This window comes from Paramisgurnus dabryanus, chromosome 3, assembly GCF_030506205.2.
Source record: "Paramisgurnus dabryanus chromosome 3, PD_genome_1.1, whole genome shotgun sequence".
NCBI classification, from domain to species: Eukaryota; Metazoa; Chordata; class Actinopteri; order Cypriniformes; family Cobitidae; genus Paramisgurnus; species Paramisgurnus dabryanus.
Window position 1 is genome coordinate 15,477,603 of NC_133339.1, and position 12,432 is coordinate 15,490,034.

A 12,432-nucleotide genomic window follows, 5' to 3' on the forward strand; every position below is an offset into this window, starting at 1 on the left:
TAAACATTTCTCCAAATATTTTCTCCTGTGTTTCACAGAAAAAATGAAGTAATACAGGTTTTAAACCTTATGAGGTTGAATAAACGATGACAACATTTGTATTTTTAAATTAATTGTTGCTTTGGCTTATTCCCGGATCTGAACAAAGAAACTGCTCTAATTCAAAACCAACTATTGCAAACACAAGAGTTTTATATGATAATCTTTGTTAAATATATGTGTGCCATCATTATTGGCACCCTTTTAGTCCATACTTTGTGCTGATGAGGAGAATACATGACAAGGGATCTACATTTCAGAAATATAATAAAAATATAAATTGCGAAAGTTGATTGATTTATTTCTGAAATCATTTCAATTCAGTTTCAAGCAATACAACATATAAAAGTGTACAAAATCAGCAAAAGCAATGTTAACTGCTGCCATTAAAAGTGTGAATAACAAAGAAGAAAAATGAAAAGAATGCAAAAAAAATGTTTTTACAGTAAACCACATCCCTAAGAGAACCTGTTTGTTAAAGCTCACGTAACACACGCTGTTTCTGCATTTCTGATATTAATCTGGAGTACCTATGGAGTAGTATGAGATCCTTTATATCTCTGAAGAGTCTTTAGTTTAATCAGATTTATAAAAGAAAGATTAGCTTTACCGAATCTTTCCGATAACGTACGAAAAAATGAAGAAGGAGGAGTTATAACACGGGAGGAGCGAGTACGAGTCATGCAACACTATACAACACTGTTTTAACTTATGATTCACTACATGTTCGTGTCATTTATATAATATACACACGCCTATTTCCAACATAAGACAGAAGTCTTACTTACCGCGTGTAACTCGTCATGAAAATCCACCGCATCAAACACACACACGCAAAACTCCGCTGCTAATCCGGATAATAAACTATATCCATTGTTTCCATAAGGCTGGATGTCTTCTCCTTACATCCAAAAACACACTTCTTGTTGTGCCATTGTTGACTTTTGAAATTAAACAAAGCTGAGTGGCGTGATAAGCTGTTAGCAAGCTCTAGCGTCTCCCGCTGACTGACGGCTGGGCGGGGTTTTCCAGGGGAAGTTTTCCGGCGGAAGCCCATATAAAGAAGTGATACGTATCGAAAACCCCTGAAACGTCAGTTAGAACCGTAATCGAAAAAAATTAGCCGAAACTTGTACAAACCCTGGCGAAGTGCATTCGGCACAGAAATACTCTAAAACACGCCCAACTGCATTTTTGACACTTTGCCTACGTTTAGCATGAGGAAACAACTCTATAACTGTGTTAATAAGTCAGAATGCTTGAAATACCATTAAACCCCCCCTTTAAATATGTGATCTGTTTGGTTTAAAGGTATAAAGGTAGTGACGCTGCATTAGGTTTGATCTGTGTCTCAGTGTGTGTTTGTGAGATGGCAGAAGCCAATATATCATGGGCTCAGGATCAGTTCAGATGTTCAGTATGTCTGGATCTCCTGAAGGATCCAGTGACTGTTCCCTGTGGACACACTTACTGTATGAGATGTATCACAGACTGCTGGGATCAAGAGGATCAGAGAGGAATCTACAGATGTCCTGAATGCAGAAAGACCTTCAGTCCACGACCTGTTTTAGGGAAGAATGTGGTGGTCGCTGAGATGGTGGAGAAACTGAAGAAGACAAGAATTGAAGTTAGTGAAGATGTGAAGTGTGACACCTGCACTGGAAGAAAACTCAAAGCCATCAAATCCTGTCTGATGTGTCTGAACTCTTACTGTCAAACTCATCTTGATCAACATGAGAATTTCTTCAGAGGTGAAAGACACAACTTGATAGAAGCCACCGGACGACTGCAGAAGATGTTCTGCACAAGACATGATAAAATGATGGAGCTTTATTGTAATCGATGTCAGCTGTGTGTTTGCATGTTGTGTATGGTGGATGAACACAGAAATCATGATACTGTATCCATATCAACAGCAAGCGCAGAGAAACAGGTGAGATCTGAAGAAACTCATATTCTTATGTTCAGTGTTAACTCAAAGTTTAATTATCTTGTGTGTATAATAAAGGAGATGCAACAATATATTGTTATTAGGGCTGTCTTGATATTAAACTTTTACTACACGATTATTGTTGCTGAAAGACAGTGTGATAACAGTATTATTGTGATATCTATCAGTCAAATAAATTGTTATTATTGTTTATTTGGTTTTTCTCAGTTTTTGTCCAATGAATTCAATTTTATTTATATAGCTCTTTTCACAATTGTTTATTTGTTTCAAAGCAGATTTACATTAATAGATGCAGGAAGAAACACAGAAAAATCATAAAACATAAGCAGCAGAATACAGCGGTTAAGATTATCCATACTAGCGAGCATAGTAATAATGTAACATATGTAAGAGAGTGCTTAGGCCAATGTCAGCAGACTCCCCAGGGGTTGAAAAAAACTCCTAGGAGAAAAACCCTGCGGGAAAAGTCCTAGGAGAAGAAGAAAAACCCTTGGGAGAGGGCCAGACATAGCTGATTCTATAGAGAATATAAAATATGTACGATTTTTTACAATTTATGGGGATTAAAACATAATATATATGTATATATACATAGATAAGTAGATTAGATGGGGGCAGCTGGTGGTCCTTGGTCTGACATCGGCTGGGCATCACGATGAAGGATGGCTAGTAGATCAGTGGTGTGATGACCTCCATTTTATTAGATTTTATTAGTTTTGAGAGCTCTTTTATTGTAGTAGCTTTAAATGACTTAAGGTGTTCATGTGGTAATCTAGTATTAAATGTACTATTGGGTAGAGTGGTGGCTGCTTGCATAGCTTCAAGGTTTTCCCTAATAACTGTAATTTTGTTAGTGAAGAAGTTCATGAAGTCATGACTATTATGTTTTGGAGTTTAATATCGGTTTCTGTTTGTTCTTGGTTCTAGTACTAAAGAGGAAACGAGGGTTGTTTTGATTTTCTTTAATGAGCGTACTAAGATAGGGAAGATCTGGCAGTTTTTATAGCCTGTCTGTAGTGTTAAACACTCTCTTTCCATGCTGCGCGCCATACCTCTAACTTTGTGCTTCTCCAATTTCGTTCCATTTTTCTAGTTACCTTTTTAAGGGCTGCAGTATGATGGTCATACCATGGAGCTGGTGTTTTTTCTTTGATTCTCTTTGATCTAATGGGAGCAACAGCTTCCAGCGTGCTAAAACAAATATTGTTGAGGGTTTCTATTAAAATATCCAGATCTTCATGGTTATCTGCAGCGTGTTTTATTTGGGACAGGTCTGGGAGAGTACTAATAAAGCTATCTTTAGTAATGAAATTATTGTTCTGCCTAGACGGTAACATGTTGACCAAGTGATCTATCTAGAAGTATGGTGTATGAGACAAGGCAATGGTCTGAAACAGCATCTCTCTGAGATGATATTTCGATGTCATTAATATTGAGCCCAAGTGACAGAATTAAGTCTAATGGGTGCTTATGAGTTTGCGTGGGCCCTGACACGTTTTGTTTAATACCGAGAGAATTGAGAACATCCATAAACGCTAGTCCTAATGCATCTTTTGGGTTATCAATGCGGATATTAAAGTCACAAACGATAAGAGCTTTATCTACAGTCACTACAAGCTCAGACAGGAAATCTGCAATTTCTTTAAGAAAATCTGTGTGGTGGCATGGAGGTCTGTAGATAGTAGCTAGGACGAAAGAAAGCTGTTTTTGTTACGATTAGTTAGTTCCATTATTTCAAAGGAATTAAATTTTAGTTCAGATTTATGGTTTACTTTAAATATTTTATTGTAGATTGTAGCTACACCACCCGCTCTTTAATAGAAAAATGTAAGTTGACAAAACATATTTTTTTATAAGCTGCAGTAATTTGTTTAAATTAATCCAACTTCACTTTTTACAGTTTGAAATATTTATGACATTATCATATGTTTAGTATTACCATGATATCAATAATCATGGAGGGGTTATATGTTTTTTTGACAATACCGGTATATTGTGACACGTTGTTATACTAAAAACTAAAGTTATGTATCCTAGAGATATAGGGCAAAAAAATTTAATGACATGACATCTGTTTATTTCTATTAGCTGAGCTGCATCAACATATGTAAAAAACTTTTTTATTCTATTTTTAATAACAGGTTTAAGTTTCTTTTAGAGTCTTAGTTTCTTGTTATGTTTACGCTAACAGCAGATCGCTCGTGTCAAGCTTTAAAGAAATTGAAAGTGATATAAGTCCATTATGTGAAGTCATTATTGTTAAATGTTTCAGACTCAGTTAGAAGAAACACAGAATGAACTTCATCAGAAGATCCAGGAGAAAAAGAAAGTTCTTCAGAAGCTCCGAGAGACGGTGGAGTCTTATAAGGTGAGATGATGTTTGAGACTTTTAATGAAGCTCATAACAGCAGCCATATCACCCTGTAGCCCAAGACTGGTTGCCCACTGAAGCTAAGTAAGGTTGAGCCTGGTGAGTACTTGGATAAGAGACCAGCAGGTGGTGCTCACCCTGTGGTCTGTGTGGATCCAAACACCCAAGTCTCTTGATGGGGACACTATACTGTCAAAAGCATTATCCTTCGGATGAGATGTTAAACCGAGGTTCTGACTCTCTGTGGTCCTTAAAGATTCCAGGATGTCTTTCGAGTAGGGGTGTGCCCCGGTATTCTGGCCAAACTTGCCCATTATACTAATTGTCTATATCTCTCTGTCTTCTCTCCATAAACTGTTGTGTGATGGATGTTCTGGTGCAAAATGGCTGCCGTCGCTTCATCCAGGTGGATGCTACACAGTGGTAGTGGTTGAGAAGATTCCCCCTTTCATATGTAAAGCGCTTTGAGTGCTGCAGAAAAGTGACTTACAAAGATTAGGATACAATCAAGTGATTTGTCATAAGAAGGAAATAACACAAAAGGTGCTTATGATAAGATTCAAGTTTTCACAATTCTGAAACAATACCCATTGAGAGAGAAAGAGAGTAAGTCAGTTTTTTAAAGCAGGCTGTAATACGTGTTGCTATGGTGGGATCATCAGAGCGAAATGAGAAGAAGATCTGGGTCACCAGCATAGCAGTAGAAGAAGCCATGTGCCTGTATGATTGGTCCTAAGCATGTTGTGTAGATGGAGAAAAGGAGTGGACCAAGCACTGATCCCTGAGGGACCCCAGTGACCATCTGGCTGCTGTTGAGCGCAAACCCTTCCAAGACATCCTGAAATATCTATCGGACAGATACAATTTAAATCATTTAACCCTCATAAGTTTCCTGTATAAGTTATAGTTCCTTGGGGGTAAAAATGACCCCAGAGATAAAAAGAGTGATAACAAAAAATATATACATTTTTAATGATACAAATAATATATAATTTTTTTCATTTTCTTCCCATCTATACATTAATGCGGTGTCTTGGGAGATTTGAAGTACTTTTATACCCGTTTACCACTCAATTCCTCAACTACACTATTAGCTTGAATGAAAAATTCAAATTTCTATGAAAAATGCACATAAATTTTGATCTAAATTTGATTTAAATTGTTTTTAGAAATTGATCTAGATGTTATGTGTCGAATTCAGCCATAGCAGAGGCCCATAGAGACCCATTCATTTTACTGGATGTGGCCAACTGCTCAACATCACCACTTTAGTGATACATTTTATGAATTTATGTTTATATAAACATTAGAAAGGACATTAAAATAAAAATGATTTCAAATAGTATAATTTTTTGTAGTTTTTGATGCATTTTGAAATGTCTGTTTTCATAAAATGTTTTACATTAGCATTGACAGTCTTTTAATTTTTGTATTTGCTTGCACATACCTTGAAAGGCTAGCCGGTGCTTCAATGGGGTTTTCCGGGCGAAAAGCGTTGCGAGGCATCGCGTGTAGGACAACCGCACATGCACGTTAAATAGCGTGAGCTTAGTCAAAGTCTATTTCAAGATCCAGAATATGCGTTAGCAGCCTAACTTATGTTAATCGTTAACCATTTAGGACAAATATGATGTTATTTAATGTTAAACTATGTGAGTGCCGCGGCAGGGATTTGGATTTCAGCAGCGTCCAGTCAGTGTTGTATTGATGACGCATGCAGACTGGTGGCGGTGTTGCCAGATTGGGTGTTTTTTCCGCTACACATTAAGGCCTGTTTACAATGTGTTTTAAGCGGGTTTTTGCCTGGAAGACTCTATAGAAATCTGGTACCCTATTGAACTGAGAGCGTGTGCCGTTCACAAGCACCAGAATGAACGAGTTCACAATAAGTTCATCAGGCAGTAATACAGTACGTTCAGTTCACGTTCGCTCAAAATATGAACGCGTTACCCTAACCCTAACCCTAACATGCTCTCTGTGGCAGTCATACCTTTGTGTGTGTGTGTGATTGAGCATGTATTTTCTATGTAACATTTGTGCTCTAGTACCAGGCCTACCTTTCTGTGTTGAAATTTTCAGATTTATTCTGGATGCACTGATTTTTTTTGCATTTCCCATTCATTTCAATTGGGGTCATTTTTAAGCCCAAAGGGACTAACTAATTAAGTGAATTTATTTTACGCCTCTTTTAGAACGTTTTTTTTATATGAATCTTGACAGATAATCTGGAAAAGTCACAAAATCTTATTCCACTGCGTTAAAGGGAACCATGTTTTTTAACAAAGAAAAGTGGCTTGGGGGTAGAATTGACCCCAAGGGTCTTATAAGGGTTAAAAATAAGTACCCATGTTCCAAGTAGGAACTGATGATTGCTGCCAATAGGTCTATTAATATCTGAACCGAGAAATTGGATTTTGCCTTAGCTTCCAGTAAGATGTGATTGTAATGTTTGTGTGATACAACAGCGATCTGCACAGACAGCAGTGGATGACTGTGAGATGATATTTACTCAACTGATCTCTGAAGTAACACAACTGATCAGAGATCAGGAGAAAACTGCAGTGAGTCGAGCTGAAGGACTTATGGAGGGACTGAAGCGAGAGATTGAAGATTTAAAGAGGAAAGATGCTGAAAAAAAGACGCTTTCACAAACACAAGTTCACTTTCCGTTTCTTAAGGTAAATAAACACATGGAGATACAGCGATTACAGTTAAAAGTCATTAGTTGTATTTCATCTGTTTCCTTGTCTCTGTGTTTAGAGTTTCCAGTCTCTTTCTCTCTCTGGATCTACAGAAAACTTCAATATCACTCCTGACGTCTCTTTTGATGCTGCTATGAAATCTATCACTCAGTACAGAGAGAAACTGCAGCGTTTCTGCATAGAAGAGATGAAGAAGATTTCTGGTAAGTACTGGATATTAATTCATTTTTACACTGTAAAAAATCCTTGTTGCACTTAAACTTTCAAGTTTAATTAACTTGGATTTCAACGTTATTACCTTAAGTTTTTCCAACTTAATTTTTATAATTTACAGCGACTCCTCACTAGTCAAGCCAGTTGAAATTAACTGTAATTTCAAGATGATTAAACTTAAAGTTTCAGTTGCAACAATGAATTTTTACAGTACTTGTTTTATAGCTTAAAAAATGAAATAGCTGTAGATTGTATTTTTTGCATAGAAATTAAACCGCAGATGTCATTTGGTTTTCAAAGTGAAAAAACCCCAGATGAGTTTGACCCCTGAACCCGAAAACAGGAGGGAATTCCTACAATGTAAGTAACTGAGATCGATCGATCAATCATACATCAGACTTACAGTTCAGTCATATGAGAGATGCAGATTAATTTACTACAGAAACCTTATAGTGCACCTTATAAAGTAACTCCAAACCTTTACAAATCTTGGCATGAGATTTAAACAATCTTTGACAAATCACATCACTTTCATCTGTCTTCAGGCACGTGCAGGGGGATGCCCTCATAAATGCTGTTTTTATTATTATTTAAATTATTAAAAATAATAAATTCAGAACAGGATAAAAATAGAATTATATTTTAAATATGACAAAAAACAAACCTGTAAACCTATTAGTATCTTAATGTCACAAGGCAATATATAATATCATATAATATCAAAACTGCATACTTGTTGATACACACACAGAAAATATACATTGTATTGTCACGAAAATGTAAAACTCTGTGTACTTTAACTGTACCCAGTCTGCTACATTAGTGCGCTGTTCCCAATGAAGTGCAAACCAACAGATGCGCTTGCATGAAATATGATTCACTTTTTAACACACACTTGCGACTGATAGTGGTGGTTAAAAGTGTGGGGGACAGAAACATTTTTATTAAAAAATTCTACCCTAACGTATGTAATAGTCTACTATTCTTCTTTCCATCAGGTTTCCATAAGTTCACTATGGATCCAAACTATAATTACCTCAAACTGTTAAACTGGAAACAAGAGGCTACATATGCTGATCCACAGCTGCAGTATCTGGATCATCCAGACAGATTTTACACCTGGACCCAGGTGTGGTGTACAGAAGCTGTGAATGGCCGCTGTTATTGGGAGATGGATTGGAGTGGACAGGGGAGGTCAGGTGTGGGTATAGGAGTGGCGTATAAGAGCATCAGTAGGAAAGGAAATCATCTTGAATGCGCAGCTGGACGAAACGATCAATCCTGGAGTCTTTACTGCTGTCCAAATTATTGTTCATTCATTCACAATAACATGGAGACGATTGTTTCTCTTTCCCCGACCAGCCGTAGAGTAGGAGTGTATGTGGATCCCAGTGCAGGAATATTATCTTTCTACAGCGTCTCAGACACAATGACCCTCATTCACAGAGTTCAGACAACATTCACCCATCCTCTCTATCCTATGTTTGAACTTGATGAACACTCAACATTAGTACTGTCATGTAACATTGTTAGTGATATAGATATTCTGGCTGCATTATTGTCATTTTAAAGTTGCAAGATTAATCCCTAAAAGGTCATTCACACACTGATTTTTGCCATTCATCAGATCAGTGTCAATTCTTACTGTTTATACTATAAATTAAAAATAATGCCAGCTGTAATGATCAAACTTTCACATGGTTTTGGTTGCATAGCAGTGCAGGATTAAGAGTTGATCATGAGAATTAAATGTTAATGTCTTTAAAGCTCTTTAAAGAAATCAATCAGGTATTTATACATTTGGTGTACATTTTTAACTAATCTCATATTTAAGTTTAAGAGTCAAAACAATCATTTTAGGGTGAACTAACTCTACAAACCTCATGTAACATTTAAAACTGCTAAAAATGCTGTTTTGATGCTACTAGATCATACAGCCGCTTTTGATACAGTAGATCATGATGTACTTTTTTGGTGTTTAGAGCATTTGATTGGTATCAAGGGTGTCACCTTACAGTGGTTCACTTCATATCTTAGAGACAGGTCCTTTTCTGCATCATTGGGCAAATTCCTTAGCTCTTATTATTAGTGGTGTACCTCAGGGTTCTATCTTAGGCCCACTCCTCTTTAATTTATATATGCATCTATTGGGGGATATTATTAGAGATTTTTATAGACTTTATTAGAGAATTTATACACTGATGATACTCAGTTGTATATTCCTTTGTAATGAATAGTCAAAATCTGACATGAATCTGGTTGTACAGCAGTAAATTGCAATTTAATATTTGCGTGATCAATACACATGTAGTTAGCATTAAGGATTACTTCAATTTTAGTTTATGCTATGTTTTATTTTTTTTATCAAGTATTGTGTCAGTTTGCAGTTTTGCATCAGTTGAGAGTCAGCTGTGTCAGACATGAACCAATCAAGTTTTGACACACATCACAGATTTATTTGAATCCCCACACTGACTTTAACTTCCACCTCTCAGCTCCTCCAGAGATCTGTCATCATCTAATCTGAGATGTTTTCTGATTGTCCTCAGTGATTTAGCACTGTAAATGAATACATTGTATTAATTCTTTCTTGTGTTTTTGACTTTGTTTACAACCTACTTTTGTGAAATTTTGCGAATTGTTCAATGTATTTTATGCATGATTTTCTGGATATGTTCATCAAAAATTAGGTTTTGATTTGTTTCTGTCCTTGCTCTATCCATGGCATAGATGCCCAGAATAAAACCCAATCTAAAACCACCAAACCTGAACTGAACGCATTATCATTGAATATTAAATGTTGTCTGTTTAATTGTTGTATAAAAGCATTGACAGTTGTGATATTAGCATAAGCATGGTTAAGTGTACAGTTTTTTGTTTAATACACACATACACAAGATCTGCACTCTTTCATTTGACAAAAATTAATGTCGGCATGATGTCAAAACCCAACCTCAAAACCCAATGTCACTCTGAGGTCAAACCCAACGTCAATCTGACGTCAAAACCCAACAACAATCTGACGTCAAAATCCAATGTCGGCCTGACGTCAAAACCCAACGTCAATCTAATCTGACGCCAAAACCCATTGCCAATCTGTCTATATACTACTAACATGTATATATTGTACTTTTTCTGCTCTGCAACAATGCAGCAATATTTACTTTTATAATATTAATATAATAAAAATTTAAAAATATTATTAGATAAAAATTATTATTTTGATAATATTAATATAATAAAAATATAAAACATATTATTATATTAAAAATATTATTTTTTATAATATTAATGTAATCAGTGTTTAAAGGAACAGTGTGCTGTGTTTGGAATTCATTCCGCTGTTGCCCTGCTATACTGCTTGTGTGTTAATACTGTCACCTCAGTTTATCGCTGCAATTTTAAAGTGTTGGAACCCAGTGAGAAGAGGAAGGAGGAGCTAAGGATTGTGACATCAACGTTACATCCCAGCTGCCCCCTGTCCCAGTCATCCGTATATCTCAGGACTACAGGCTCGGCCAAACTGTCGTGACGCTGACCATAATCACCATGAGTGTGTGGAGTGCTGTGGGTGAATCTTTCTGAAGTGTGTACACTTGGACAGTTGTAGTGCTGTGCTGATATCTGTGTTGTCAGTGGTCACTTCTGAGGCTGACGAAAGAGCCCTGTAATCGAAGGGTGAAGTGGTGATGCCGGGCGGCTGCTTTGTTGTACTTATACGACTGAGACCTGTCGACCCCCCTCCTCGCCTGGTGGTGGCGCTCTTCGATTGTAACAAGTAAGGATTTGTTGTGAACATTGTGGAAAAACATCGAAGGAGGAAGACCTGTGATTGTTTGCTGTGTGGGAAAAGTATACCTGCTGCCTGTGTGTATAACGTTGCACTTGTGAGTGTTTACAGACGTCAGCCCACGTCCAAACCTCTTGCCCTGTGGCCTGAAGGAAAGGAGGCTTGAAGGAGCCAGTTTTATTCTGGCGGCCCGCTGTACGACACGACCCCGCATCGTGGCCTACCTACCTGCGAGTTACCAACAGTGGACGTGTTGGTCCAAGTATTGCAGCAGCAGTGGCCTGTACCTTCCTTTGCTTGAAGCGACAGAGGTGTTGTATTCCTCCCTGCATGTTCACAAGAGTGCTATCATTGTTGATGGAAATTTGTGTGTTCTTTGCTGTTAGCCTGCAGATCGGAGCCAAGGGCTTTGTGTCGCCATGGGACTGTTCCTTCGTCTGCTGGAAAATCAACGGTTAAGTGTGTAACAGACGTCTGTCCTGGTGAGGAAGACTAGAAGTTGCTGTATATCCACACGTCTTCTCCAAATATCTAGAAGGGCTAAAGCCTCATATCTATGCCGGTCCACTTGCCGTAAGTCGAACCCATTCAAGCCCAGAGCCCAGTGTACCAATCTGTATACTCACCTGTACGCCCCGGCCCAGTGTACCTCCCTGTATACGCACCTGTACGCCCAAAGCCAAGAGCCCAGTGTACCTCCCTGTATATGCATCTGTACGCCCAAAGCCAAGAGCCCAGTGTACCTATCTATATACTCACCTGTACGCCCAGAGCCCAGTGTACCTCCCTGTATACGCACCTGTACGCCCAAAGCCAAGAGCCCAGTGTACCTCCCTGTATACGCACCTGTACACCCAAATCCAAGAGCCCTGTGTACCTCCCTGTATACCCACCTGTACGCCCAAAGCCCAGAGTCCAGTGTACCTATCTATATACTCACCTGTACGCCCAGAGCCCAGTGTACCTCCCTGTAAACGCACCTGTAGACCCAAAGCCAAGAGCCCTGTGTACCTCCCTGTATACCCACCTGTACGCCCAAAGCCCAGAGCCCAGTGTACCTACCTGTATACTTACCGGTACGCCCAAAGCCCAGAGCCCAGTGTACCTCCCTGTATACTCACCTGTATGGCCAAAGCCCAGAGCCCAGAGTACCTCCCTGTATACTCACCTGTATGCCCAGAGCCCAGTGTACCTACCTGTATACCCACCTGTACGCCCCAAGCCAAGAGCCAGTGCATCTACTTGTATATTCACCTGTACGCCCCAAGCCAGGAGGCCAGAGTAACCACCTGTGGACCATCTGGACTCCTGCAGTTTTAAATCTAAGGTACCTACCTGTTCCATTTACCTGTGTCTGCTCCTCTAA

The 12,432-nt window shown here is 38.3% G+C and overlaps 2 protein-coding genes across 3 annotated transcripts; both read left to right on the forward strand.

The window, feature by feature from the left end:
- The first annotated feature begins 1,375 nt into the window (after positions 1-1,375).
- Positions 1,376-5,207, forward strand: LOC141281920 (E3 ubiquitin/ISG15 ligase TRIM25-like). The gene is made up of 2 exons (XM_073813833.1): positions 1,376-1,972; positions 4,263-5,207. The coding sequence occupies exons 1-2, from the start codon at positions 1,409-1,411 to the stop codon at positions 4,365-4,367; spliced, it is 669 nt and encodes a 222-aa protein (XP_073669934.1). The 5' UTR covers positions 1,376-1,408; the 3' UTR covers positions 4,368-5,207.
- A 1,514-nt stretch (positions 5,208-6,721) lies between these two features.
- On the forward strand, positions 6,722-10,028 carry LOC135769066 (tripartite motif-containing protein 16-like protein). Of its 2 annotated transcripts, XM_065278416.2 has the most exons (4): positions 6,726-7,039; positions 7,122-7,266; positions 7,577-7,636; positions 8,275-10,028. In XM_065278416.2, the coding sequence occupies exons 1-4, from the start codon at positions 6,860-6,862 to the stop codon at positions 8,844-8,846; spliced, it is 957 nt and encodes a 318-aa protein (XP_065134488.1). In that variant the 5' UTR covers positions 6,726-6,859; the 3' UTR covers positions 8,847-10,028. The 2 variants fall into 2 exon arrangements, with proteins under 2 accessions (XP_065134489.1, XP_065134488.1); XM_065278417.2 differs by lacking the exon at positions 7,577-7,636 and having other exon boundaries at positions 6,722-7,039.
- Positions 10,029-12,432: the final 2,404 nt, after the last annotated feature.